The 27,646-nt window shown below is 35.4% G+C and overlaps 1 protein-coding gene and 1 pseudogene across 3 annotated transcripts in view; one reads left to right on the top strand and one right to left on the bottom strand.

Annotated features, from left to right (window-relative positions):
- TCF12 (transcription factor 12) overlaps positions 1-27,646 on the top strand; it is a 389,433-nt gene that overhangs the window by 45,095 nt on the left and 316,692 nt on the right. The window contains exon 1 of one of the 3 annotated variants that reach the window (XM_044231898.1): positions 19,503-19,604. The exons of the other annotated variants lie outside the window; for them this stretch is intronic. Coding sequence (XP_044087833.1) covers positions 19,565-19,604 — 40 coding nt within the window. The 5' untranslated portion in view covers positions 19,503-19,564. Of the gene's footprint in view, positions 1-19,502; positions 19,605-27,646 lie in introns of those variants that run through there. 3 annotated transcript variants of the gene reach the window in all.
- LOC122894024 lies at positions 3,706-5,122 on the bottom strand (annotated as a pseudogene).

Below are 27,646 nucleotides of genomic sequence, written 5' to 3'. Positions count from 1 at the left end.
TCCATCTGAAAAAGAATCCATTGGATATTTGCATGCATTTTATACCAAGAAATGTTAAACTTCATCCATTGTTTTTAAAAGTCATTGTTCATTTAAGAAGTATCTAAAGTACATAATTAAATTCAAAATTCATATTAGGCTTTTTGCCTTTGTTACTGAGCAGGTTTAGGGGAAATGCCCAGGGCCTTAGGGGGTTCTTGGGTCTTTTGGGTCAGATAAAACTTTAGGGATATTCCCCATTCACAGGATAGTTATTTTCCCCTTAATACAAGTAAAGAAACTCTTGCAATGAGCTGATAGGGAAAGTGATTTGACAGTTGAGGATTTACATATCATTTGTCACTGTTTCTGATAGTATAAGTTATAGTCAGTTGAGTTTTCTTGAAGAAGCAACACTTTGTTTTAGTCATTTTTGAATAAAATCTTTATAAACTGTATTATAAGTTTTGTTTTCTTAAAGCTTACTGGATATTTAGCTTTGTCAGGGTGATAGTCATGAATATTTCTTGTACTTTGCTCTAATACAGGGATATTTATTATGATGAAGGTTGGTAGTGTTGTTTGGTTCTTAGGGACTCTTTTTCTGATTTCTGTGCATGTATATATGTGGCATTTTTATTTTTTATTTCCTTATTACCTACAGTAATTTCTTACCTTGTCAGTTTTTAGCAGGACTGAGCAGTTTTTGGCTTTTATTATGCTGTGTAGTCTTTTTGCTTCTATAATCTAACCTGCTAAAAACTGACTAGGATTAATGATGTAGGTAAGTTGTAAAGTCTCTTGTTAAAATCAAGAGACTCTTTTGGTATATGAAAATAAGCCAGGGAATGATTTTCACTTGTGGGGAAGAGTGCATCAGCTTTATTTCATCTTTTTTTTTTCTAGCTTATTTCTCTGTTTGCTTCTGGTTATTGTTGATTGCAGTCACTTGATATGTGACTACGAGATATATAGACTGTTGTAATTTCTTCTTCAAGTGACTTTGATATTGAAAGCAATTTATTAAATATTTTTTCTTTCATATAGTAACAAAATTTGAAAAAATATAACAAAATAAATGACTTATATATATTAATTATGTTTGAATATGAACTCAACCAATTGTAAATTAAAGGTGTATCAAGTACTTACTTAGTAAATAACAGAAATGTTTTTGGCATAAAATGGATTAAGTTGATTTGGATTTATAATTATTGGTAGTGATTACTTCATTAAACTCTAATATGCCCTGACCAAGGAACATTCTTTTGAATACCTTCTAGTCTTTTCTGGTGTGAAGAAGCCTTTTTGTAAATGTAAAAGATAATAAAGAATATTCAAATCATCCCTTTTGGTTATTGAGAGCAGAGATTGAATGGCTCAGTTAAATACTTGTCAAGGATATTCTTTGGTACTGGATGAAACATAGTTTACTAAAATGATGGGTTCTGTATAGCTCCTGAAACTTGTGGCTACTATATGAACCTTTTTAAAACTCTGGCTTCCATTCATTCTTCTATGTTTTTCAGTCTGTCTAGTTCACTGAGTGAGGAGGATAAAGCTGTGTCTGCGAAGACCCAGATGTGCCTCTTTCCTCACTGTGGCACTCTTGGCTTTTTGCTGAGTGTTCTGTATTAGGGAGTAGGCCAAGTTCATGGGGGAAGAAGTAGGAAACCAACTGGTTCGGACTTGTTCTGGTTCAAAAAAGTTCATAAAGGGAGAGAGGATGGTCATTACCTGGATGGTGTGGGGAGGGTCACTACTGCAGGTTTTCCAGCTCGGTCTCCCTGCAGTGAGAGAAGGAGATCAAGTATAAGGGCAGATACTCCTATTTCTATACATTGGCGCTCTTCTAATCCGAGGAACTTGAACACAGTAACCATAGTGGAATTGCTTTAAAAAAAAAAAAAAAGAAAAAGAGTGTTGTTTCATATTAGGCTAGTTAAGTGGAAGAGTTTCTCTTGTAGCTAGATTAAAAAAATATAAATTTTTTGAGCTTCTCAGTGGTTACTAAATGAGAATATAATTTTGATCCCTATTGGGGCACCTGGCTGGCTCAGTCGGTAGAACATGCAACTCTTGATCTCAGGATCATGAGTTTTTTTTTCCCCCAATTTATTTATTTTCAGAAAAACATTATTCATTATTATTATTTTTTTCTTTCCCAATTTATTTATTTTCAGAAAAACAGTATTCATTATTTTTTCACCACACCCAGTGCTCCATGCAAGCCGTGCCCTCTATAATACCCACCACCTGGTACCCCAACCTCCCCCCAGCCCCTGCCACTCCAAACCCCTCAGATTGTTTTTCAGAGTCCATAGTCTCTCATGGTTCACCTCCCCTTCCAATTTACCCAAATTCCCTTCTCCTCTCTAATGCCCCTAGAGGATCATGAGTTTTAATTACTTAAATAAATGAATAAACTTAAAATAAATTTTAAATTTAAAGTAAATTTAAAAAATAATAATTTTGATTCCATTTCTTTGGCTTGTGTTTAATTAGAAATAGTTGAAAAAGCTGGCTTCCATTATTTTCTTTTGGATCTATTCATAATATTACTTTTAGAACATGAACCAGAAGTCAGATTACTTTTCAGTCAATTTGAAACAAATAGGAGCCATTTGCAAGCGCAGCAGCGTGGCTTTGACTTTCACTCTGACTGAAATGGGAAGCTATTGGAGGGAATGACATCTCATTTAATGTTTTAAGAGGATTACCCTGGTTGCAGTGTAGAGAATAGGGTAGAAAAAAAGAGACCTCTTAGGAGGCTAAGAACATTGGTTAAATTTGAAATATACACTGAAGGTAGAACTGATAAAACAGAAAGAATAGTTACTCTAGTTGAGAATGGAGAAGACTAAAGGAGTAGGGTTTTCTTGGTTTTTTGTTTTTTGTTTTTTTGAGTTTATTTATTTGACAGAGACCACAAGTAGGCCTAGAAGCAGGCGGAGAAAGAGGGGGAAGCAGGCTCCCCGCTGTGCAGAGAGCCCAATGCGGGGCTCCATCCCTGGATCCTGGGATGATGACCTGAGCTGAAGGCAGAGGCTTTAACCCACTGAGCCAGCCAAGTGCCCTGGTTCTTTTTTTTTAAATCAACATATGCTGGTTGCTTTAATTTTTTACTTTAAAGACAAGGACCCCCCCCCCCAAAAAAAGACCAAAATCAAAATCTTTAAACTTATACTTTTCAACCTGAAGGAGTCAAATAATAGCTACAGTTCTAAAATAGCATCAATAAAGCCCAGTATTATTCTTATGAATATTAATGGACTTTACTGAAACAAGGTATAAAATATAAATCTCTTATTTTGTACTTAATTTGAAGTGTTGCCATTTAAATCAATTATAGATGTTTATTCTGAAATATGCTACTATGAAAGTTGGAGACTCAAATGCTGGTAGTGGTTATTCAAAATTAAATTTATGGAATACCCAGATAATAGGTTAATTGGAACCTGTAGACAGTTTTGAAATAGTCATTAACAATAATTTTTTTAAAGACATAGAAGGCTGTTGTTTTATATAATTGGATGTTTTAAAATCATCTCCCTTCAGTGCTTTCAATCTTCACATGGTCATTAAGCAAAGACCCCAAATAATTTCAAATGACCACAGATACTGTGTAGGCAAAAATTCTCATGTGTCAGTACTTTTAATGTTGTGTACATCAGATTTTAGTGAAAAGATGACTAGAGACAAGATGCAAACCTTCTATTTTCAAGACTAGCACAACAGATTATAGAGTAAACCGAGCTTATATTTCACCATCAAGTATGGTTCTCCCATTAGTTTATTTTGTGACAGGTCAAGAATATCTTCAAATCCAGTAGTCCCATCATTACTCTTCAGAATATCCAATGAAAGGTTTGATCTTGGAAGAAATAGAAGCTAAATCTGCTACACAACCTTGAACTTGATTTGAAATTTTAGTGGAGCAAATAGACCATGGGTGTTCTCAGTGTGGAAAAATATTTTAGCTTGGTTGAGCTGGAAATTATTTTCTGATAATTCAAGAAGATGACTGGGTGAAAGTTCGTTTTCATACAAGGAAAACCTTTTGAAGATGATCATGGCTTTCAAAAGGTCCACTGGTTGAAAGTTCAATAATTGGAACACTGTCCTTTAACTGAGATCTAAGTTCTCTGACATTCATGTTCAGCTTGTTCTGTGAATAGCCCAGTTCATTTTTTTAGAAAAAGGATTGGGAATCCACTTTCAGACATGATAAATACCTATTAGACATTCAGTTGGTGGTAGTAGTAGTAATTCAATATTCTGGTCTGGGATGTTCTAGAGAAGTGAGCTGGAGGTTATACTCTTGGGATCATCTGAAAATATGGAATTTAAAGTGATGGGATTGGAGTGAATATCCATGAAAAAGAGATGGAAAGACTGTATATGTGCTTCAGCATTTACAGGTGGAGGTGATGAGCAGGACAGACTTAAGAAGGTCTGTCCAGAAATAAAGTAGGAAAACAAGGCAAGTATGGTATCATGGAAGGCATATGAAGAGAGCGTTTTAAGGAAGAGGGGCTGCTAATAAGGGTATTAAGTGGTGCTGATAAGACAATTAAGATGAAGATGACGAACTGACCACTTGATTTATGAGACTGACACGCTGCCTACTGCGCTAAGAAGGCACTTGACCGCTTGATTTATTTATGTGGAGGTCATTGGTGACTTCGAAAGGAGCAGTAGTGGTAGATTGGAAGGAACAGGAATCTAGTGAGAAGTTTAGGAGAGTGGAAGAAAAGAAATAGAGACAGCAAATACAGGCTCTTTATCCCAGAATCTTGCTCTTGTGGGAAAGGTAGAAAATTTCCTGTTGTGTAGTTGTGTGATGATGGGGAGAGGTAAGTGGGTCAGAAGTAGTTTTTAATCTTTTTTATCTCTTTTGAGAGTTAATATAGCATATTTATAGGATATTTATAGGATATAGGATATTTAGAGGATCATGGAAGTGAGTTAGTAGAGAGAAAAAGAACTGATGTTACTGGAGGGAGAGGAAGAATTGCTTGAGCTGAGAGGAGGATAGATCAAATGCACAGGGAAGAGGTTTGGCTAAGAACAGTGGCAGTTCATGGTAGCAAGTGAGAAAGTAAAGTGCATTAAATTAATCAGTATGATTCATTTTTTAGAAATATAGAAGTGTAAATACTGTTACAGTATTACTTTCTACGTGACTTATTAAATCTAATAGTAAATATGTGAATATTATGATAAAGTTTGTATTGAAAGATGTGGAGGGGCTATAAAATGTTTCTATTTAAAGAAAGCAGTTGAAATATGTTTAATTAAGTAATTTTGCCCTTCATACAAAGTCACTGTCTTTCTCCATGGTTATTAATTGATGGACATAACTTTTAAGATAGTATTTGTAAATCAGCACATCCTAACATGCTTTAGCTTGCTTACACAACTAGTGTAAGTAATCATTGTCAATTTTATGTGATTAGACGAGTTAGTATTAGCATGACCACTTCATGGTGACTGAGTATAGATGTGGTGTAAGTTTCTTTTTAAGAGTTAGATATACAGTGGGAGGAATCTTAAACTACAACTGGTCTGTCTCATTTGTAAGTTAGATTTTTGTTTAATATAATACTGACAAAACAGGGTTATAGAATAGGAAAAATGAGATAGAGACACAAGAATATATGGAAATTTGGCACATGATAAATCTGGCACCTCAGAACACTATGGTAAAATGAGCTTTTTAAGAAATGGTTAACCATTTGGAAAAAAGATAAAATTAAATTCATACCTCATATCACATAGAAAAATAAACTGCAAATGGATCAGAGATCTCAATGTAAAGAATGAGACTACAAATATGAACAGAAGAGATGGATGAATTCTTCTGTAATTTGGGTATAAAGAAAGGTTTTCTCTGTGACTCAAAATCTAGATGCAACAACAGGAAAGGCTGATAAATTTGACTCTATAAAAATATAAAGTAAGGCTTTTGTATAGCAAAAGCAAAGACACCCACTAGTAACAAAGTCAGTAGATACAAAACTGTAAGAAAATATTTGCATTATCTATCACAGATAAAGGACTAATATGCCTCCTCTATGACAAACCTTTAAAAATAGAGGGTAAAGAGAAAAGACCAAATTGAAAGAGATGCACTAAGCAAAAGAAATGGACAGTTTTCACAAAAGGTATAAAATTTTTCCTTATTTGAAAAGGTACTCACTTTCACTTATAATAAGAGAAGTCCAAGTTAAAATTTACAGCAAGATGACAGTTTTCACCTGAGATTGGTAGAAATTTTAAAGTACAACCAAATAGTCCATTAGCTGTGAAGAAAGGTATTTTTATACTTTGTTGACAGCAGTGCATACTATTATTTTGATATGATTGTACCCCAGTTTGGTTCAGGACAGCTCAAGAAGTGACTTCTTCCAGAGCAACAGGGCAAGGTAAGAGAAGTGTTTATTATTATCTGAGGCACTTTAGGACATACATCTGACCCCTTTGCTTGGTCCCTTCTGCTTCTCACAAATCCCTGAGATCAGAAAGAGGTGGGAATTCCCACCCCTTTCTTCCCATTTTGGGCCTACCTTCAACCTTTATGGTCTTGCCTACCAAAATAGGCTTTAAGAGGAATATAAACAATTCCTTCCCAAGACAGCTGGATTACAACATATGAATCCTGTTTTTGATTACAGGAAACTGAATATTCAGTAACTCTGTCTTATTATATTCCTTTGGTAGCAATTCATATTCTCTCTTTCAGGGTTATTGGATTCGTCAGGCCTGTGAGAGCAAAGGTCAGGTGATTGGAAAGACCAAAATTAGTTTACTAATTAAGTAAAATTATCCTCCTTAACTGTGGTTTGCATAAGGTATGCATTATATATGTATGTGTGAAGAGAAATGTTTTGGGGAATATATATATATATATAAATATATATATATATATTTATAAAATCTGTGGAATATATCAAAACACATGTGTACTTTGAATAGAAACTGTTATGTGCTGTGTAAATACAAACTTTACGCATTAATTCACAACCATTTTATCCTGCACTCCTGTGTGTATGCATTGCTGATTAATATTTAGATCAGTGATGCCACAAGGAAAGTTAACTAATCTGAACTCAACAGTGCCCTGATTATATATCATCATATTCAGAGTTATTTTGTTTGTGTTTGTTACTAGAGCTGGGATAGAACGTGATGTGGCAATTTGTAATAATAAAAATCAAGTGAAGAGATGAATTATGTTGTTGGTGGCAATGTAAAATGGTGCAAACTGCTTTGGAAAACAGCGTGGCTGGTCCTCAAAAGGTTAATCAGAGTTACCATATGACTTAGCATTTTCACTCCTAAGTATACCCATAAGAGTTGAGAACATTTCTACTCAAAAACGTGTACATGACTGTTTATAGCAGCATTATTTATAATAGCCAAAAAATAAGCCAGAGGTCTGTCTTGTGATCAACATGTCAGTGTTGTATATCCATAAAATGGAGTATTATTTGGTGATTAAAAAAAATAAAAATAGAGTACTGATACATGCTACAACATAAATGAACTTTGAAAACATGCTAATTGAAAGAAAGCAGTCACAAAAGTTCACATTATTATATGATTCCATTATACGAAATGTCCAGAATAGGCAAATCTATAAAGATAGAAAGTAGATGAGTGGTTACTAAGGTCTGGGGCAGGGTAGGTAATGATCAGTAGATTAGAGGGGAGAAAAGGGTAGGGACTGTGAACAGATATGGATTTCTCAGAGGTGCTGTGTGAAGAAATGTTCTAAAATTTGATAGTGGTTATTCGATGGTTGCACAACTATGAATATATTAACTACTGAATTACATGCATTAAATATGTAAATTGTGTGGTATGTAAATTATATGAGGTTGTTATAAAAGAAATGAGTTACCTGTGTGTAGTGACTAACAAAGTTTTTTTCCCCATCACTAAAATGTCTGTGACCCATTCTTGTGCATTACTGGTGAGAATGTAATTGGTATAACAAAAGAGGAGGAAAAAAAAGAGAGAAGGGACTTTGGTTGTATCTCACAAGACTACATTAGCATTCACCTTTTTTGTTCTTTCTTTTAGAATGTTATTAACATGTAATGTATTATTTGTTTCGGGGTACAGGTCTGTGATTCATCAGTCTTACACAATTGACAGCACTCACCATAGCACATACTCTCCCCAGTGTCCATCGCCCAGTCACCCCATCCCTCCCACGCCCCTTCCCCTCCAGTAGCTCTCAGTTTGTTTCCTGAGATTGAGAGTCTCTTATGGTTTGTCTCCCTCTTTGGTTTTGTCTTGTTTCATTTTTCCCTCCCTTCCCCTATGATCCTCTATCTTATTTCTCAAATTCCTCAAATCAGTGAGATCATATGATAATTGACCCTCTCTGACTTATTTTGCTTAGCATAATACCTTCTAGTTTCATCCATGTCGTTGCAAATGGCAAGATTTCATTTCTTTTGATGGCTGGATAGAATTCCATTGTATATACAATTCCACATCTTTATCCATTCATCTGTTGATGGACATCTAGGCTTTTCTGTAGTTTGGCTATTGTGAACATTGCTGCTATAAACTTTCAGGTGCACGTACCCCTTCAGATCATTACATTTGTATCTTTAGGGTAAATAATCCAGTAGCGCGATTGCTGGATTGTAGGTTAGCTCTATTTTCAACTTTTTGAGGACTCTCTGTGCTGTTTTCCAGAGTGGCTGCACCGGCTTGTATTCCCACCAACAGTGTAGGAGGGGTCCCCTTTCTTCGCATCCTCGCCAGCATCTGTCGTTTCCTGACTTGTTCTTACTGGTGTGAGGTGGTATCTCATTGTGGTTTTGATTTGTTTTTTCCTGATGCTGAGTGATGTGGAGCACTTTTTCATGTGTCTGTTGGCCATCTGGATGTCTTCTTTACAGAAATGTCTGTTCATGTCCTCTACCCATTTCTTGATTGCATCGTTTGTTCTTTGGATGTTGAGTTTGATAAGTTCTTTATAGATTTTGGATACTAGCCCTTTATCTGGGATGTGATTTGATCTTCCTCCATTCTGTCAGTTGCTTTTGGTTTTGTTGACTGTTTCCTTTGCTGTGCAAAAGCTTTTGATCTTGATGAAGTCCCAATAGTTCTGCCTTTGGCGATGTTTCTAGGGAGAAGTTGCTGTGGCTGAGGTTGAAGAGGTTGCTGCCTGTGTTCTCCTTAAGGATTTTGACGGATTCCTGTTGCACATTGAGGACTTTCATCCATTTTGAGTCTATTGTTGAGTGTGGTGTAAGGAAATGGTCCAGTTTCATTCTTCTGCATGTGGCTGTCCAGTTTTCTCAACACCGTTTGTTGAAGAGACTGTCTTTTTTTCCTTTGACATTCTTTCCTGCTTTGACAAATTGGTTGACCATAGAATTGAGGGTCCATTTCTGGGCTCTCTATTCTTTCCCATTGGTCAGTGGGTCTGTTTTGGTGCCAGTATCATACTGTCCACACTGACTTGACCATTACAACTTGTAATAGAGCTTGAGGTCTGGAATTGTGATGCTGCCAGCTTTGGTTTTCTTTTTCAACATTCCTCTGGCTACTTGGGGTCATTTTTGTTTCCATATAAATTTTAGGATTATCTGTTCCATTTCCTTGAAAAAAGTTGATGGTGTTTTGATAGGGATTGCATTAAATGTGTAGATTGCTATAGGTAGCATAGACATTTTCACAATATTTGTTCTTCTAATCCACTAGCATGGAACTTTTTCCTTCTTTATGTCTTCCTCAATTTCTTTCATGAGTATGATACAGTTTTTTGAGTACAGATTCTTTGCCTGTTTGGTTAGATTTATTCCTAGGTATATTATGGTTTTGGGTGTAATTGTAAATGGGATCGACTCCTTAATTTCTCTTTCTTCTGTCATGTTGGTGTATAGAAAGGCAGTTGATTCCTGTGCATTGATTTCATATCCTGATACTTTACTGAATTTCTGTATGAGTTGTAGCAGTTTTGGAGTGGAGTCTTTTGAGTTTTTCACATAAAGTATATCATCTGCAAAGAGTGAGAGTTTGACTTCTTCTTTGCTGATTAGGATGCCTTTTATTTCTTTTTGTTGTCTGATTGCTGAGGCTAGGACTTCCAGTAGTATGTTGAATAGTAGTGGTGAAAGTGGATATCCCTGCCATTTTCCTGACCTTAGGGGGAAAGATCTTAGTTTTTCCCCATTGAGAATTATAGTTGCTATGGGTTTTTCATAGATGGCTTTAATGATATTGAGGTATGTACTCTTCTATCCCTACACTGTAAAGAGTTTTGATCAAGAAAGGATACTGTACTTTGTCAAATGCTTTTTCTGCATCTGTTGTCTCATATGGTTCTTGTTCTTTCTTTTATTAAAGTATTATATCACATTGATTGATTTGCAGATGTTGAGCCAACCTCGGAGCCCAAGAATAAATCCCACTTGGTTGTGGTGAATGATCCTATTAATGTACTGTTGTATTCTATTAGCTTGTATTTTGGTGAGAATTTTTGTGTCCATGTTTAACAGGGATATTGATAATTCTCCTTCTGGTGGGGTCTTTGTCTGGTTTTGGGATGAAGATAATGTTGGCCTCTTAAAATGAGTTTGGAAGTTTTTCTTCCATTTCTACTTTTTGGAACAGTTTCAGGAGAATAGGCATTAATTCTTTAAATGTTTGGTAAAATTCCCCTGGGAAGCCATGTGGCCCTGGGCTCTTGTTTGTTGGGAGATTTTTGATTACTGTTTCAATTTCCTTACTGGTTTTGGGTCTGTTCAGGTTTTCTGTTTCTTCCTGGTTCAGTTTTGGTAGTTTGTATGTCTCTAGGAATGTATCCTTTTCTTCCAGATTTATCTAATTATCTAAATACCTAACTTGTTGGCATACAGTGCTCAGTGTATGTTCTTATAATTGTTTATATTTCTTTGGTGTTGGTTGTGATCTCTCCTCATTCATTCATGATTTTATTAATCTGGGTCCTTTCTCTTTTCTTTTTGATAAGCCTGACCAGGGGTTTGTCAATCTTACTAATTCTTTCAGAGAAAGAGCTCCTGGTTTCAGTGATCTGTTCTACTCCTCTTTTGGTTTTTATTTCATTGATTTCTGCTCTGATTTTTATTATTTCTCTTCTTCTGCTGTGTTTAGGCTTTCTTTGCTGTCCTTTCTCCAGCTTCTTTAGGTATGGGGTTAAGTTGTATATTTGAGACCTTTCTTGTTTCTTGAGAAAGTTTTGCATTGCTATATACTTTCTTCTTTGGATCACCTTTGCTGCATCCCAAAGATATCGAACAGTTGGATTTTCATTTTCATTTGTTTCCTTGAATTTTTAAAAATTCTTCTTTAATTTCCTAGTTGACCCATTCATTCTTTGGTAGGATGCTCTTTAGCCTCCAAGTATATGAGTTCTTTCCAACTTCTCTCTTGTGGTTGAGTTCTAGTTTCAAAGCATTGTGGTCTGAAAATATGCAGGGAATGATCCCAGTCTTTTGGTACAGCTTGAGACCTGACTTGTGACCCGGGATTGATGTATTGTGCAGTGTGTTCCGTGTGCACTAGAGAAGAATGTATATTCTCATGCTTTGGAATGGAATGTTCTGAATATATCTGTGATGTCCATCTGGTCCATTGTGTCATTTAAAGCCTTTATTTTGTTGTTGATCTTCTGTTTAGGTGATCTGTCCATTTCAGTGAGGGGGTTGTTAAAGTCTCCTCCCATTATTGTGTTGTTGTTGATGTGTTTCTATGATTTTGTTATTAATTGGCTTATATAATTTGCTGCTCCCATGTCAGGGGCATAGATATTTAAAATTGTTAGATGTTCTTGTTGGACAGACTCTATAAGTATGATATAGTGTCCTTCCTCATCTCTTTGGTTAAAACCTAATTTGTTGGATATAAGGATTGCCACCCCAGCTTTCTTCTGATGTCCATTAGCAAGGTAAATTTTTCCCCCCTCACTTTAAATCTGGAAGTGTCTTTGGGTCTAAAATGCTGTCTTGCAGTCAGCATATTGATGGGTCTTGTTGGTTTTTTTTTTTTATCCATTCTGACACCCTGTGTCTTTTGATTGGGCAATTAACCCATTTATATTCAGGGTAACTATTGAAAGATAGCAAATTTAGTGCCATTGTATTGCTTGTAAGTTGACTGTTACTGTATATTGTCTCTGTTTCCTTCTGGTGTATGTTACTTTTAGGCTCTCTCTTTGCTTAGAGGACCCCTTTCAATATTTCCTATAGGGCTGGTTTGGTGTTTGCAAATCCTTTTACTTTTTGTTTGTCCTGGAAGCTTTTTAAATCTCTCCTATATTTTCATTGACAGCCTAGCTGGAGATAATATTCTTAGCTACATATTTTTCTCGTTCGGTGCTCTGAATATATCATGCCAGTCCTTTCTGGCCCGCCAGGTCTCCATAGCTAGGCCTGCTGCCAATCTAATATTTCTACCATTGTAGGTTACAGACCTCTTGTCTGGAGCTGCTTTCAGGATTTTTTCTTTGTCTCTTGAGATTTGTAAGCTTTACCTAGATGATGGCGTGTTGACCTAATTTTATTGATTTTGAGGGGGTTCTCTGTGCCTCCTGGATTTTGATGCTTGTTTTCTTCCCCAAATTGGGGAAGTTCTCCACTATAATTTGCTCCATATGCCTTCTGCCTCCCCTCCCCCTTCTTCTGGGATCCCAATTATTCTAATACCGTTTCATCTTATGGTATCACTTATCTCTCGAATTCTCCCCTGGTGGTCCAGTAGTTCTTTGTCTCTTTTTTTTTTTCTCAGCTTCTTTATTCTCTGTCATTTGGTCTTCTGAGTCACTAATTCTCTCTTCTGCATCATTTATCCTAGCAGTAAGAGCCTCCATTTTTTATTGCACTTCATTAACAGCTTTTTAAATTTCAACTTGGTTAAATTTTAGTTCTTTTATTTCTCCAGGAAGGGAGAAATATCTTTAGTATCTTCTATGCTGTTTTCAAGCACAGCTAGTATTTTTTTTTTAAAAGATTTTATATATTTATTTGAGAGAGATAGAGAGCACAAGTAGGCAGAGCTGCAGGCAGAGGGAGAGGGAGAAGCAGGCTGTCTTCTGAGCAGGGAGTCCAAAGCAGGACTTGATCCCAGGGCCCTGGGATCATGATCTGAACTAAAGGCAGACACTTAACTGACCGAGCCACTCAGGTGCTGCTAGCTAATATATTTGTAATTGTCATTCTGAGCTCTGCTTTTGATATCTTACTAACATCCCAGTTAGGTCCCTAGCAGTTGGTACGCTCTTTTTTTTTTTTTTTTTTTTTTTTTTTGGTGGTATTTCCCACTTTATCATTTTGTCCAGAGAAGAATAGTTGAATGAAAGAAAAAAATGCTAAAAGTGTAACAACAACCCCAGAAAAATATACACTAAAGAAATCAGAAGAGACCTGAAACTGTGGGGAAGAGAAAGAGGGGGAAAAAATATGATCAGGCTGGTGAATAGAATATAGCTACGCACTAGATTTTGGTCTATTAGAAGAAATTGCCTTCTAGAATTTTAAAGGAAGAAAAACATACATATACAAAAATAAGGGTAAATATGATGGAAGGATGGAGTATGATTGTAAAGATGATAATTTTAAAAGATTTTAAAAAGAAATTAAGAAGTTGATTTAAAAAAAAAAGAAAAAATTTAGAAAAAAGAGAGGAGTGGGAGACTAGAACAAAGGCATACACTAGATTTAGGGTATATTTTGGTCTGTTAAAAGAACTGTATTCCAAAATTTTAAAGAAAGAAACACATATATACAAAAAATAAGATTAAATGCAATGAAAGGATAGGTTATGATTATGAAAATGGGAATTTAAAAAGATTTTTAAAAAGGTATTGATAAAATAAGGTGTTGGTGATAGTAGGAAAGGGGAAAATTAAAAAGAAAATAGAAAAAGAAATAAAGTTTTAAAAATGTAACTTTGAAAGACTAAAGAACCATGGGGAAAAAGTCATGAATTCTATGTGCTGTATTCTTCTAGTGCTGTGGTTTTGCAGTTCTCATTGATTGGTGAACTTGGTCTTGGGGGAATGTTCTTGCTGATCTTCTGGGGGAGGGGCCTCTTGTAGTGACTCTCAAATATCTTTGCCCAAGGCCCCTTACCAGGGTCCAGGCTAAAGCCATTTGCTGGGGTTTGCTCTCAGTAGCTTTTGTTCCCTGAAAGTTTTCTGTATAGCTTTGGAGAATGAGAATGAAAACGACAGCCTTACAGTCTCTGGCCCTGGAGCAGCCAAGAGCTGCCCGCTCCGCCCCCACCTTTAGTGAGCCATCAAAGAAAAGCAGTCATTCACTCCTGTTTCCCTGGTTTCCGACTGTGCTCCATGCTTTCCAGGCCTATGACTCAGTGTTTCTGACTCTGGTGCATGGCCCCTGTTGGGAGTCTCCAAACCCAGGGGATTCCTGCAGCGCACTCCTGTGCCACTCCTCCCGGTTGAGGAAGGTGGGGTTTGTTGCATGTCCTACCAGAGACCCCAAATCTGCCACTTGTGGGGCTCCTGCTTGAAGAGTAGTGGCATGGCTGTGCCATGGATCACAGTTTTTGGCAACCCTGAGCCGAGAGCCTGCTTCTCACTCTGTCTTTGCAGCTGGCTTTCCTGGTCTGATACGTGGGAGCCCTTCTGCACTTAGGCACCCTGGGTCTTTCTTTGACGCTGAGGGTTCTGAGACCACACTGTCCCAGCGAGGATTCCACCCCCTCCCTTAACCACTGGAGTGATGTCCCTCTGTGCAGCAGACTTCTAAAAGTTCTGATTTTGTCCTCCGCTGCTCTATCAATTATTGGTAGCTGGCTGATGGAGGCTCCCCCTCACACCCTCCGCAGTCTGTCTTACCAAATATCGCTTTGGATTCACTTCTTCGCATGTCCTACCTTCCAGAAAGTGGTTGCTTTTCTGTTCATAGAATTGCTGCTGTTCTTCTCTTCGATCTCCTGTTGAGTTTGTAGGTGTTCAGGATGGTTTGATAACTATCTAGCTGAATTCCTGGGACCAGATGAAATTAGTTCTCCTACTTCTCTGCATCTTGCTCCTCCCCTATTTTTTCTTTTAAGCTTTTATTTATCTGAGACTGTGAGCAGGGGAGAGCGGCAGAGGGAGAGGGAGAAGCAGGCTCCTTGATGAGCAGGGAACCTGACACTGGGCTCAATCCCAGGATCATGGGGTCATGACCTGAGCCAAAGGCAAACACTTAACCAACTGAGCCTCCCAGGCACCCCTACATTTACTTTTTGACCCAGCAGTTGCACTTCTGGCAATTTACCCTAAAGATCCAGCAATGCAAGTATATACATGGATAAGATTATTCATTGCAGCATTTTTTTGTAGTTGTAAAATATTGGAAACAACCTACGTGTCAATACAGAGAAAAATGATTAAACTGTAGTGCATCCACACACCATACAGGTATAGGAAGGAGTGAGGCAACCTCTGTGAATTGATAAGTAGTGATTTTTAGGATTATATGTTTAAGTACACAAGCAAAGTACAAAAGAGCAGCCATAGTATACTACCTTATTAAAGAAAGAAGGCAACATAAGAAAATATACACATATCTGCAAATGAATTACAGGAAGAATAAACCAGAATCCACTGACACAGTAAGAACAGGGTAGAAAGAATTAGGGGTGGCATGAGATTAAAGTAACAGAGGAGATTGTGTATACCTTGTAAGATTCTGACATTTAGAACTATGTTAATGTTTCATATGTTTAAAAAAATCTGTAAAGTTAGAAAAAAATGAAAACAAAAATGGACTAAAACAGAAATGAATGAGCAAATTCAACTAATTTCAAATGAGTAGCATAATTACAGTGGGTTGGGGAAGGATACTAACACAAGTAATTTTTTTTTTTTTAAAGAATTTATTTATTTGTTAGAGAGTGTGAGCAGAGGTGTGGGGGTTGACGGGGAGGGAGAGAGAGAATCTTAAGCAGACTCCATGCTTGAAGCCTAACATGGGACTGAATCACAGAACCCTGAGATCACAACCCAAGTTGAAACCAAGAATTGAATGCTTAACCGATTGAGCCACCCAGGAGTCCCAATAAATAACTCTAGAACATAATATTGGACTATATGCCCTAAGGTTGATGACAAAAAGAACACTTAAAAACATACTGAACTCTGGTTTGTTAGGCTCTGTTGTTGGTTTTTTTTTTTTTTTTTGTATAGAGTTCTGGGTCACCAAATCCAAAAGTACATTCTTTTGAGATTGAGAAAATTTCTCTATTGAGAAAATAGGTAAATAATTATTTTATGAATAATGGAAGCCAGATTTGTTATTGAGGAGATACTTTTAAATATGAAAAGAGGGAAGACTGGAATGACGAAATACTATAGTGTTCAGTTAGAATATGAAGTATCAATATAAACTCTTCTTTCTTTCCATTCATGTGTGCATCCATCCGTCTAAGGAATAGTTATAGGTGAGATGTGTGTGTGTGTGAGTATACATGTATGAACGTATGTGTGTATATATTGTTTATTTCATATGTTTCTGTACCAACTTCCCTTGCACTAATCTTGCTAGATGATTTTTATTCAATAAATTTACCATTGACTAAACTTGCTAGGTGAGATATTATGAGATTATTTAGGTGCTATTTTTGTTTTTGTAGTTGAGCCATTTACTGAAAAGACTTGTCAAGTACATTTGCTAAAACATTAGACTTCTGGCTATTTATTTGTGAATAGTATTGACCTCCTTAAAATATATTTGGTTTAATTTTGTAAGGGTTCCTTCAAATTTTCTTTTAAGAAAAATGTTTGTAATATTGATAACATATTATTAAAGGACTTCCTGTAGCAAGCATTTTTAGCTTACATGCAAGTGGAAAACATGTCTGTAGCTATCTTTCGTGATTAATAGATTAAATTCATTTTGACATTTGGATTTATGTACCAGCATCTAGCTTGTGGCCATGATCTAATAATAATTAGGATATGGTAATGGGTCATTTAAAATAGTAGTAATCAATATGCTTTTATCTGTAGTTGACAAAATATAGTCTAAAACAAGAATTAAAGATGTACTGGAATTTGCTAGTAAACCCTACTTTTAAAATTATATTAAAAATATATAATTATATATATGGTTATAATCATACTCCCATACTTTGTATATAATCATAACACTATACTGTAAAAAAAAAAAGTGTGAAACTGTAGGTATTTTAATGATTGCCAATAAATGATGTAATAGCTGAATTTTGGTAATTTCAAGTTACTAGAATCCATCCAAAAAATTTGAATTACCTAATAAAATCTGCTTTACTATAAAATTTGTGTGAAAATATTAAGATCCGCTAGTAACAAAAAACTGGCTTTTTGTTTCTTCCTATTTAACATGAGGCAATTCTAAGTATTTATAGCAGTTAACCGACAAACAGCCAATTGTAAATAACAATTTTAATAAAAGTTTAGAATTCAGGTTTTAACGAAAAAATTTTTTAACATCTAAATTGAGGTCTCTACGGGTTAATTTCTTATTAAAAGTAATCAGAGATATGTGGAGAAAATGGCCAATCTTGTATTTGAGGCAGGAAATTTTCAAAATAAGCCTGAAACATCTTGTCTTATGAGATAATACGGAAGCTTCAGGAACTATAGAGTCTTGTCAAAAAGACTCGCGGTGAATTTGAAGAACTTTCTACTGGCTAAAAATAGGACAATTTGAACTTTAAATAAAGTTAATATCTATGATAGATTAAGACACAACATATATGTTTAAATGCTGCAGTTTATAGTAATTCCTAAAAAATTACTGTTCATACTGGTGGGGATACTAATAAACCATTTATTATTTTTGAAAGTGGAAAGATTTGAATGTTTATATTGCCTTTCCTCTAAGATCAGTACCATTGGGCTACTAAATAGTAAATGAAAAGTTTCTTTTTGTGGAACTATTCTAGTTAACATATGGGAAAGGAATTATAAAATTAGAGTATCACCATTTTTGTAAGCCCTAATAAATTAAGGAATATAACTGAACAATGTAGATACTAAAACCAGAGAAAGACAGCTAGAACATTTGCTTCCTGACAGAAGACAAAATACCCAGAGAGTAGTCTTGCTCACCGTCCCCGAGAAAAAAAGAATTGAACTTCAATCTGAGAAAACATCTAAATTCAGCTACTAACTTAGAGAAAATACAAAAGAGGAAAATTTTAAGTAATAACAAGTAGATTAATCAGAAAAATCTAGACTAATGTAAACTTTATAGAACAATTTACCAGTTTCTTTACTCTCCCCCATAAAAATCTCAAAGAAAAAATGTGATGGGAAACCTTTGAAAATTTACACATTTCAGGAGCTCAACAGCCACATATGGCTAAGGACTACCATATTCAACACTGTAGATATATAATATTTACATTATTGTAGAAAGTTCTGTTGGATAGGTAAAGTAGTTTCATGGGATTCCATAACAAATTACTACAAATTAGGTGGCATAAAATAACAAATTTAGTCCTTGACAGTTCTGGAGGCCAGAAGTTCAAAGTCAGTGCGTTGGCAGGGCCACACTCCTTTTGAAGGCTCTAGGGGAATATACTTGCCTCTTCTAGCTTCTTTTGGCACTCTAATGTTTTTTGGTTTGTGGCAGCATACCTTCCATCTCTTTCTCCATGTTTGCATAGCCTTTTCCCTTATGTCTCAGTGTCTCAGATTTCTCACTCCTTTTTCTTTCTTTCTTTTTTTTTTTTTTTAAGATTTTATTTATTTATTTGACAGACAGATCACAAGCAGGTAGAGAGAGAGAGAGAGGAGGAAGCTGGCTCCCTGCTGAGCAGAGAGCCCGATGTGGGGCTTGATCCCAGAACCCTGGGATCATGACCTGTGTGGAGGGCAGAGGCTTTAACCACTTAGCCACCCAGGCGTCCCTCTCACTCTTTTTTCTTATAAGGATACCATAAGGATACTTTGGGTTTAGGGCCCACTCTAAATCCAGCATGCTCTCATCTTGAGCGTCCTAACTATATCTGCAAAGACCCTCTTTCCAAATAAGTTCACATTCACAGGTACTAGATGTTAATACTTGGACATAATTTATTGGAGAGAAATAATTTTAATGCACTATAGTTATGCTTCTAAAAATTAAAATGGATTGAAGAGACATCTTGAGCACATGCAATGCCTGGACTTTATTTAGATCCTGATGCAAACAAAGAGATTATTAAATTAAAAATTATGACATGATTGTACATTTGAATGCTGGGTATTTATATTGAAAAGTTTTTGTTAACTCTTTCATGTAATAATGATATTGTGATTATGTTTAAAGAAAGAGCCTTTATCTTCTAGAGGCACAGCAGTATTTATAGTTGAAATGTTACATTGGAGGTTCTTGAACATAATAGAGAAATGAGGAAGTAGGGAGGGGTATAGATCAGGAGCTATAAAGCTACATCCTATTTAGCTTGTAGTCTGTTCAGTAAATAAGGTTTTATGGGAACATAGCCACACTAAATTCATTTACATACGGTCTATGGCTACTTTTAGGATATAGAGGCAGAATTGAGTGATTGGAACAGAGATCCATGGGCCTACAAAAACCTGAAATACGTGTGGCGTTTTATGGAACGTTTTTTGACCCATGGTACAGATGTGAAGCAAGGTAGGACACAAATTGATAATACTTAAAAACTTTTTATATATTTTTGAAATTTTCCAGATGTTAAACTTTCTGACAAATAAATTTGACTATTGGTCTGATTTCAGAGTAAGAAAGAACTAAACCTAAAAAAGAAAAACTCAGGGTGCCTGGTGGCTCAGTCATTTAAGCATCTGCCTTCGGCTCAGGTCATGATCCCTGCGTTCTGAGATCGAATCCCACATTGGGCTCCCAGCTTAGCAGGGAGTCTGCTTCTCCCTCCCTCTGCCTTTGTGCTGTCTCTCTCTCACTCACTCACATAAATAGATAAAATCTTAGAAAAAAAAAACTCAAAGGAAAAATATGAAAAGATTTTACTCTAAAAAATTCTGTCATCTGCAATATTCTGTCTTAAAGTCTGAAATGAATATGGTAAGATGTTAACATCTGGGCAGTGGCTACATAAATTTTATATTATTTTATCTTTATATGCTAGAATATTTTTAATTTAAAAAAGCCAAACTTTGTGTATAAATCTAAGTTAAAATGATGTATAAAGGCAAACTACACATTTGGTAAAGAATTTGCAGTATATAACAATGGGTTGAGAGTCTTAATTTATACATAGCCTTTAAAAAGTTGTCAAGGAAAAAAAAATCTCCCTATTTAGAAATAAAGGACAGATAGATGGTATTTGCCAAAGAAAGGTAACTGGCCAAGGTGCATGTGGGAAAAATGGTTTAAAAAAGAGAGAGACCATAATTAGAAAATGGCTAATTAAAAAAATTAGAAAGTCTTAGAACAAAGACTGTATATATATAGAGAGAGGGGTGGGGGAGAGAAGGAGACGGAGAGAAAGTAAACTATAAGTATATATTTATTTAAGATGGTGACTTTCTTGTTTTCTGTGAGTAATTGGCCAATTAAGTTATTTTGAATATAATATTTTAGAGTAAGATGAAGTTTATAAAATTCAGCAAATGGAAAAAGGATAATCGATTTTTAGTAACTGAGTTTGTTGGTTAATTGTTAGAAATTTGCACATGTGTTTAACATCTTGCCTATACTGATTGTTGAGATACTTCTCTAGAGGTTCTTAAACTTTGGCACACATCAGAATCACCTAGAGGGCTTGTTAAAACAAATACTGATTGACCCCATCCCCAGAGTTTTTGATTCACTGGGTTTGGGTTGGGTCAGAGGATTTGTCTTTCTAACAAGTTCCCCTGTGATCTGATGCTGCTAGTTGAGGAAACCTACTTTGATAACCACTACTCTTGAATTAAAAAGAGAACAGAAAAGATATATTTATGTGTAGCAACTAAGATCTGTCTTTGATGCACAAGAAAGTTTTTCTCTGTTTATGAGCAGTTAAATGTATATGAGAAAACATTCATTTGTTTTATAGGGAATCATTTGGAATCTTTAGCCTTCTGTTTCTAACTTACAGAGCTTTGATATATAGGTGGTGATTTCATTGATTTAGGTCTAGCTTTTCTGAATGAAACTGAGCTCTTTGTAGTGTTATGTATCAAATAGCAGAGTTATTTAGATAGAAGAGCATAAACTTCAGAGTAAGTGGAAATAGTGAAAAGAGCAAGTGGTGTAAAGAAAAAGTATGATTCTCCTTATATAAAATTAAGTGGGCAAAATAAAACACTACATTTTTAGGGAAACATTTGGTAAAATTATTTTCAGATAGCAAGGGAATGATAAAGCTTAATTCAATGTTTCGGTTACCTCCTAGGGGATAGTATACGCGTATGATATAAATACTTTTTTAGAGTATTGAGTAAGACTAATAAAATACTAAAGTAAAATGCTCTATTTCTTATAAGAAAAAAATCTGAATGAGAATAAAACTCCATTAGAGCTCTTCAGTTGGGCCTGATGAATAACCCAGACCAGCACTGTCTTGATAGAATTTCTGCAGTGATGAAATGTTTTTTTTCTATCTGTGCTGTCAAGTACGGCTAGTAAGCATTTGAAATGTGGCTAGTTAAATTGAGGAACTGAATTTTGAATTTTAATTATTTAAAATGTATGTATAAACAGGCACATATACCTGGTATCTACTATACTGGACAGTATAATCTAGGCGCTTTAGAACATGGGTTTTCCGTTGAATTCTTAATCTATTAATAATTCTCCAAAGAATATTCGGTTTTAGTTTGCTGACATTTTGCTTATTAGGTCATTGGTTTTTTTACTGTTATCTTGTGTTTTTTGACTCCTGCTTCTGCTTCTTGTGTTCAGTGGTGGCAGTTTGATTTACTTTCTCATGGCTTATATTCCTAAAATGAGTGTTCAGGATCAGAAGCTGCTGTACTATAAAAATTATTGAAAGCATAGTAGTATTTACTCATAATATTGTTTGAAATTCTTACAGAATCACCTTTTGTGTATGTCAGGGTTTTATTACTTTGATTTTCTGTTGATTTTATTTAAAATACCTCTCTATTGACTATTCTGAGCCCCCAAGCAAAATTCTTTTTAATTAATTCATTTAATACGTAAGTCGTTCAGTAAGTATTACTTATTGTGAACTATGCATTCCTGAGAAATGGGGAAAGATAGAGGAGATAGACTCTGACTTATGATGTGAGTATATTTGGAAGTATTTTTAGGAAGCAGAATGCACCTGAGAAAACGCATCAAATAGTCATATGAAATAGCTGGAGGAATGAGAATAAGAAAGTATATGACTGGGAAGGGACCAACCAAAAATGTTTATATATTTCTACTTCATTATGTTGTCACTTGATGGTAATAGAGATTATCCACCAAAATTCTTAGCACTGTTCCTTTTACTTTGTAAAGGTTTTGAATTTTGAATTTGCACAATATTATATTTCAAAAAGGACTTATAAGAAAGAACTAAAAAAAAAAAAGACAGCTCAGAGAAAAAGGTAAAGGATCAAAGGGGATATCTCCATCAAAGAAGATTCACGAATGACCAACAACACTTGTAAATATGCTCAATGTCATTAACATTGTTATCAGAGAAATACAAATTAACACCACAATGAGATAACATTGCACATTGATTAGAGTGGCTAAATTAATAACAATAACAATAACAAATGATCATTCTACGTGTTCCTGAGGATGTGGAGCAATTGGATGTAAGTATTCCTATGTTTACTGCAGCTTTGCAACTGCCAGGATATGGAAGCAATCTAAGTATCCATTGATAGATGAATGGATAAAAAGGATGTGGTATATTTTTCATGCGCACGCGCACGCACATACACACACACACACACACACAGAGGAATACTATTTGGCCATAAAAAAACAATGAGCTCTTGCCATTTGCAATAACATGCATGGACCTGAAGTATATTATGCTAAGTGAAGTAAGTCAGACAGGGAAAGACAAATACCATTATGATTTCACTTACATGTGGAATCTAAAAAACAAAACAAGTGAATAAATAAGCAAAAACAAAACAAAAGCAGACCTTAAATACAGAGAACAGGTTGCTAGAGGGCAGGGTGTTGGAGGAATGGGCAAGTGAATGAAAGGGAACAGGAGATAGAGGCTTCCAGTTTTGGAATGAATAAGTCACATGGAGAGAAGGTACAGCATAAGAAATACAGTCAGTAGTATTGTAATAGCATTGTACGGTGACAGATGATATTTTTGTCCCAGGCAAATTGAGTGGTTCATGTCTTCTCCATCATTCAGCTGTTTACCACCTTTCTGATTTTATGACTCAAAAATAATTGATGTCAACTCCTTTCTCATTATGGGCATAGAGACAGATTTGCATGTGTGAGCAAGGAAGAGACTTTGGAAGATCTTCACACTTATTTCGTGATTATTTCTGATTCCTTACTGTGCTTTTCAAAACTCAAGGTAGGAGCATAGCTGAGTTCTCTTACATCAGAATATCCTGTTTAAATCTAAATTCCCTTCTGTATATCAAACATAGGAGTCTTATTTGTAAGGCCTGGTTTTAATATTCTTTCCTAAGACTGAATTTCAAAAACCTCTGCACCTGTTTGGTTATCTACTTCGTCTCATATGTATTTTTAAACAATCTTTAGGTACCTCATTTTCTAAGTATGTCTTACTTAAATAACTGAATTTGAATCTCTTTATTGAGATAAAGCAATCAGAAGTGAATCTGCGTGTATACAATTAATTAATTGCCCATTAGCTGGTAAGGAGAGAAAATGGCTTGGAAAGAGTTTATATTTACTTACATAAAACATTAATATATTGAGGTTTTAAAAAGGACCTTGATTTTTCAAGTTATAAAAACAGCATTATAAGAACAGGGGTGCCTGGGTGGCTCAGTGGGTTAAAGCCTTTGCCTTCAGCTCAGGTCATGATCCCAGGGTCCTGGGATCGAGTCCTAAATTGGGCTCTCTGCTCAACGGGGAACCTGCTTCCCCCCCACCCCCTGCCCCACCTCTTGCCTCTCTGCCTACTTGTGATCTCTCTCTATCAAATAAATAAAATCTTAAAAAAAATAAATAAAATAAAAGTAGCATTATAAGAACAAAACAAAGGCCCATCCAACTTAATCTTACCAAATTAAGTAGTTTTAATTTTTATTTATTGAAAATGAGCTTTTAGCTGTTTTCTTAAGAAATACATATTTTTCTTCAGATCCATGATTTAAATGGATTACCTAGCTCAAGTTGCCCTCCTCTATTTTGGTTATTGACCCCCAACCATCCTTAAAAATATGCTTTCATTTTAGAAAATAGGGGATAAAAAGGTCACCTGTGCTAATAGCAGCTATTTTGGGAGGTTGCCTTGTCTACCAGAAATTCTTGGGATTTGTTAGCCCTTCCACCAAATTCCAATTTTGGAAATATTTATTGAACATTCTTCATTTGTATTTGGATATTCTTTAGTAGTTTAGGCTGCCTTCAAGTTAGAGCACTGTTGTGGAGAAAGTTAATCTTAGTGCAGGGTGTGATGAGCAGAGTGATAAGAAATATAGAATGTGGGCGCCTGGGTGGCTCAGTGGGTTAAGCCGCTGCCCTCGGCTCAGGTCATGATCTCAGGGTCCTGGGTCAGGGTCCTGGGATCGAGTCCCTCATCAGGCTCTCTGCTCAGTAGGGGGCCTGCTTCCCTTCCTCTCTCTCTGCCTGCCTCTCTGCCTACTGTGATCTCTCTCTGTCAAATAAATAAATAAAATCTTAAAAAAAAAAATATATATATATATATATATATAGAATGTGTTGGAGGGAAAGAAGGTAATATACAAGTTAATCTCCAGATGGGCAGAACTCAGAAAATACTGATTTCAGGTAACATTTTGGAAACATCTCTCTTCTAATCCCCCTGAGTGTTAACTTGGAAACTGTTGGCTTGGAACATATTTTTTTTTTCGGGAGGAAGTTTGGGTATTATACAACTTAATATTTTTCTAAAAAATATTCATGGCCTTTAACACATTTTTACCCATGGTCCTAGCAAGTAAGAAGCCTAAAAATGATTGTCTACTTCCAGATCTGTTTTTGTTTGTTTGTTTGTTTGTCGTTCCACCGTCCATACCCCTGGGTCTCTTAAAGGTTCACTTCCACCCTATAAATTCTCAATGTTAATTTAAAAGTACAAAAGAAAGAAAAAGGCGGGGGATTCGATTTAAGGAAACATGGGAATAGAGGAGCTGAAGGAAGGAAAGCTGAAAAATCCAGGTCAAGAGTACTAAGCCAGTGTTTACACAGTAATGAGAGTGATGTCTTTATGTGGTTAGTAAATTTTCTGCGATGGAGCTTTCTGAAAAGAAAGTTCTGAAATTATTTGAAAAGTGGCAACATAAGTTAAATAAGTATTAAGCTTTTCAAGGAGACAATTTTGAAGAATAGCATAGTTTTGGGATAAGTGTTGACATGCTTATTTAGAAAAGAATTAGTCTTGGTACAGATCATATTAAATGGTTTAAAATAGCCGGTGAGTAGAACAGCTGTTGGATGCAATTCATGATTCCATGATGAAGTACAGAACTCTTGGTCTAGTTTTTAGGATCAAGCTGAGTTTTCTGTACCTTTGATTTCAGCTACCTTTTAAGTCAAACACTTTGGGACTTGTTGAGGTTTCAGAAATAACAATGTAGAGGAATCAGAGATGACTAGTTTAATAAAAATAAAAGTTGGCTCATGTATTTTGAAGTCAGGTATTATACATTCTGTAGCATCTGAAACAAAATTGAAGCTTCCTAGTGTTTATGAGATAGCCGCTTAAAAGAACAGACTTTACTGCTTCTGAGGTAGTAATTATATACCAACAGTCTGGCTTGCTGGAAAATGAAAAAGCTAGCTAGCTGTGTAGGCCCAGGTCAGTTTCATCTATGTGTAAGATATTCCTTCTGTAGATAGATCATGGTATAAATTGAGTGGAAATGGACACTGGCTATGTTTTCAGAAGCTCATGGTTCTATTATTGCGAAAACTATGTAATCCTTTTTTAAAGATACCTTTTTTTTTTTTTAACCTCTTAAATGGTAGATCCTAGTTTCTTTATCATTAAGAATTTTAAAAGGATAATAAAGACAAAACAAATCAAGACTTCAAGTGTAGCCAACTATAGCTGGGGCTATTTTATAAATAATCAGTTGAAATAAACTGCTCAAGAAGCTCAAAGCTTAAATTTTTTTTTTTTTCTTTTGAAGAGTGGACTTGGTTTGGAGCCATTGATAGAAAGGAAAGATTAGAATGAAATTCTCATAATGTACTCCAAGAGTAAAAGTCTAAATAATCATCAGAAAGCTTCCATATTCACAGAATGTCTTATTGCTTTAATACTTTTGCCACAGCTTTTGTTCATTATTTTTAATCTTTTGCCCTTTTCGTTGTCTTTTAAATTGTCTTGTAATATTTAAAAATTGTTATTAAAATTAATGAGAACTTTTTCTATTAAAATCACTTTATAGACAGTTTCTAGGAATATTTTTATTTCTAGAAGCAAAGCATACATAATACTATAATCAAAGCCTTTTAGTAAATGAATTCATTCTCTTCCTTCTAGGGAAATATCCTTAGTTTTATATTTTTCAAGTTTATAGTACTGTGTATTATTTCACACACATTCTTAGCGATGTTTACCTCAACCTGTTCCTTTTTTAAAAATACACAGATGTATTCATGGATTACTACCCAATATTCTAAGCATAATCACCTTTACAATTAATACATTTATCTGTCAGTCACAAAAAGAATAGTTCCTTTTATTGCTGATTCTCACCAAGTATACTTTTCTCTGCCAAATATTTTTGAAGTGTCGTTTATTTTCTGCACAGTCTAAGTGCATTTTTAATTCCAGTTTTATTTATTTACTCCTTCAGTAGATATTTTGGGTGTCTTCTGTTTGTGCCTTCCTACAGAAAAGTTAAGACTCTTTTTATCTTACGTTTTTCTTTAGTTTTTCATGGTGGTGGGAGAATTGGGAAGCATAAAAACATTTAAACTTCAATGTTGCATTATTTTATTTACAGTGTTGGCTTAGTGTATAAACTACAGGTTGCAAACCTTACTGTTAGGGTCTCTCCTTTGTTTGCTCTAAGTTAAGCTGGTTGACTAATAGAATTATCTGTGAAGGACAAGGTTATAATCAAACGGGATGTCCAGTTATAATGATAGGATGCAAATTAAAAATTCTTTTTTTTAAAAAAAAGATTTTATTTATTTATTTGACAGACAGAGATCACAAATAGGCAGAGAGGCAGGCAGAGAGAGAGGAGGAAGCCAGCTTCTGCTGAGCAGAGAGCCGGATGACGGGCTCCATCCCAGGACCCTGGGATCATGACCTGAGCTGAAGGCAGAGGCATAACCCACTGAGCCACCCAGGCGCCCCACAAATTAAAAATTCTTAAAAGACTAACTTCCACTGTTTTCTGGTTTTCTTAGACAGTGTGGTCAACTAAAATGAAAAGCTGCAAGTCTGTATAATGTCAAGTATATTTTAAAATAGCATGTGCTTTGAAATGCTAAAAATCGCAATCTCAATAAACATGTAGTCAGTAAATATTTAATTGAACATTTACTGTTTTTCTCGATTTGTGGATATTCAAAGACTATTAGGAAACTTTTTTTGCCTTTAAGGA

Source organism: Neovison vison, chromosome 13 (assembly GCF_020171115.1).
Source record: "Neovison vison isolate M4711 chromosome 13, ASM_NN_V1, whole genome shotgun sequence".
Lineage (NCBI taxonomy): Eukaryota > Metazoa > Chordata > Mammalia > Carnivora > Mustelidae > Neogale > Neogale vison.
This window is presented reverse-complemented; position numbering and strand designations above follow the sequence as displayed.